A 2,395-nucleotide genomic window follows, 5' to 3' on the forward strand; every position below is an offset into this window, starting at 1 on the left:
CCCATGGCCCCCCCCCCCCATGTGTGGGGCGGGCAGAGGCAGCCCAGATCTGGGGCAGCTGGAAAATGAGGAGGACGAAGCCTATTAGCAGCTCAGTGCCAGCGAAGCAGAAGCAGGAGGGAAGCGGATTTGCAGGGGGAAGGGGACCGGGACCTTGAGCTGGTGATGGCTATATCAGTCCCGGGTTTCAGGGGAGCTGGCAGGGGGGGCAACAGGGCCCCTGGACCCTCTGCTTGGGCCAGACCTCTGGCAGGAGAGCCATGGGATGGGAGTGGTGCCTGTGCCAAGGATGTCCCTGTCCTGGGTGCCCCACAGTGTGCTCACACTGAAAAATAAGGGGAATGATTCCAAAATGAGGTCCCAGGCAGAATGGTCCCCAAACACCCTGTGCTCTTGTGGATCAAAAGGCTTTTCTTCCTGTCTCTTGCTGGAGAGGATGGGGAAGCAGTTGGGGGTACCCCACACCCTGCAAAGGGTCTCTCTGAGGCCTGAGCATCCTTGCAGGGTCTGCGGGCAGGGCTGAGCTGCAGCAGCTCCAGCTCCCGTGCCTCAGTTTCCCTCGTTGTCCCAGCGGGAGGGCGTCCCCCTCGCTCAGTTCAGTGGTGACCATCATTAACACTGTGGTTTTCCCTCCTTTTCCCCTCCGCCACAGCCCAAATCGAAGTGATCCCGTGCAAGATCTGCGGAGACAAGTCCTCAGGGATCCACTACGGCGTTATCACCTGCGAAGGCTGCAAGGTGAGCCCAGGGCTGCCTGGAGATGGGAGCCAGTGGGTGCACAGCCGTGGGGCTGGCATCTCGCCGGGCGCTTTCCCAACACGTCTGTGTCCTGTGCAGGGATTTTTCCGGAGGAGCCAGCAGAACAACGCCAGCTACTCCTGCTCCCGGCAGAGGAACTGCCTGATCGACCGCACCAACCGCAACCGCTGCCAGCACTGCCGCCTGCAGAAATGCCTGGCGCTCGGCATGTCCCGCGACGGTGAGTCCTGCCCCGGCAGCTTCTTCTTGTAGCCAGGTGGGGTCTGTCTCTGCTCCCAAGGAACAAGGGATGGGACAAGAGGAAACGGCCTCGAGCTGCACCAGGGGAGGTTTAGGCTGGAAATTAGGAACAATTCCTTGCCCAGAGGGTGCTCAGGCATTGGAACAGGCTGCCCAGGGCAGGGCTGGAGTCACCATCCCTGGGAGTGTTCCCAAACTGTGTAAATGAGGCCCTCAGTCACATGGGTTGGTGGTGGCCTTGGCAGTGCTGGGGAATGGCTGGACTTGATGCTCTTGAAGGTCTTTTCCAACCTGGCTGATTCTTTTATTTACTTTTATTTACTTTTATTTACTTTTATTTGTTCTTGATTCCTTGGAGTGAGTTGGCCTGTTGGGGCCAAAGCTGCTTCCACCATGGTGAAAGGAGGGTTTTGGGAAGCAAGAAATGCTTTTGCATTTCCATGAGAATATTTAAATTGGTTCTGTTCCATTCAACCGAGAGTCAGTCTGGGTCGGGGGGTGCACCCAGTGGGTCCCCTGCCCCGCTCAGGACTCATACACACCCAAACCAGTGAGCAGCAGGTCAGAAGATGTGATCCTGCCCGTCTGCTCTCGTGAGACCCCCCTTGCAGCACTGTGTGCAGTTCTGATGTCTTCAGTATAAGGACATGGAGCTGTTGGAGCAAGTCCAGAGGAGGGCACAAGGATGATCAGGGGTTGGAGCACCTCCCGTATGAACACAGGCTGAGAACATTGGGGCTGTTCAGCCTGGAGAAGAGAAGCTGTGTAGAGACCTCAGAGCAGCTTCCAGTGTCTGAAGGGGGCTACAAGGATGATGTAGAGGGACTCTTCATCAGGGACTGGAGCAATAGGACGAAGGTTGATGGGATTAAATTTAAACAGTGGAGGTTGAGATGAGCTCTGAGGCTCTTCCCTGGGAGGGTGCTGAGGTGCTGGCACAGGGTGCCCAGAGAAGCTGTGGCTGCCCCATCCCTGGCAGTGTTCAAGGCCAGGTTGGACACAGGGGCTTGGAGCAACCTGCTCTAGTGGAAGGGGGTTGGAGCGGGAGGAGCTTTAAGGTCCCTTCCAACCCAAACCATTCCATGATTATGTGATTCTATGAAACCACCCACTCCTCCAGGAGCCGGCACCTGTCCCAGGGCAGGCGGGTGGCCACGGCTTATGCTCTGCGGGGTGGAAGCTGCCCTGACACCCTGCTCTCTCCTCCCGGCAGCGGTGAAGTTCGGCCGCATGTCGAAGAAGCAGCGGGACAGCCTCTATGCCGAGGTGCAGAAGCACCAGCAGAGCCAGGAGCAGAGCGGAGGCGCCAAGGATGAGCCTGAGCCTCTGAGCCGCGTCTATACCACCAGTGTCAGCAGTGGGCTCTCGGACCTAGACGACATCTCCACGCTGTCGG

The 2,395-nt window shown here is 58.1% G+C and overlaps 1 protein-coding gene across 1 annotated transcript in view; it reads left to right on the forward strand.

The window, feature by feature from the left end:
* Positions 1-652: 652 nt before the first annotated feature.
* Positions 653-2,395, forward strand: part of LOC104410457 (nuclear receptor ROR-beta-like) — a gene marked incomplete at both ends in the record, with an annotated part of 2,059 nt that continues 316 nt past the window's right edge. Inside the window, 3 exons of the mRNA XM_010020619.1 lie at positions 653-738; positions 838-979; positions 2,213-2,390. Of these exons, the coding sequence (XP_010018921.1) occupies positions 653-738; positions 838-979; positions 2,213-2,390 (406 nt within the window). The remainder of the gene's footprint in view (positions 739-837; positions 980-2,212; positions 2,391-2,395) is intronic.

This window comes from Nestor notabilis, unplaced genomic scaffold (genome assembly GCF_000696875.1).
Source record: "Nestor notabilis isolate BGI_N333 unplaced genomic scaffold, ASM69687v1 scaffold22108, whole genome shotgun sequence".
NCBI classification, from domain to species: domain Eukaryota; kingdom Metazoa; phylum Chordata; class Aves; order Psittaciformes; family Psittacidae; genus Nestor; species Nestor notabilis.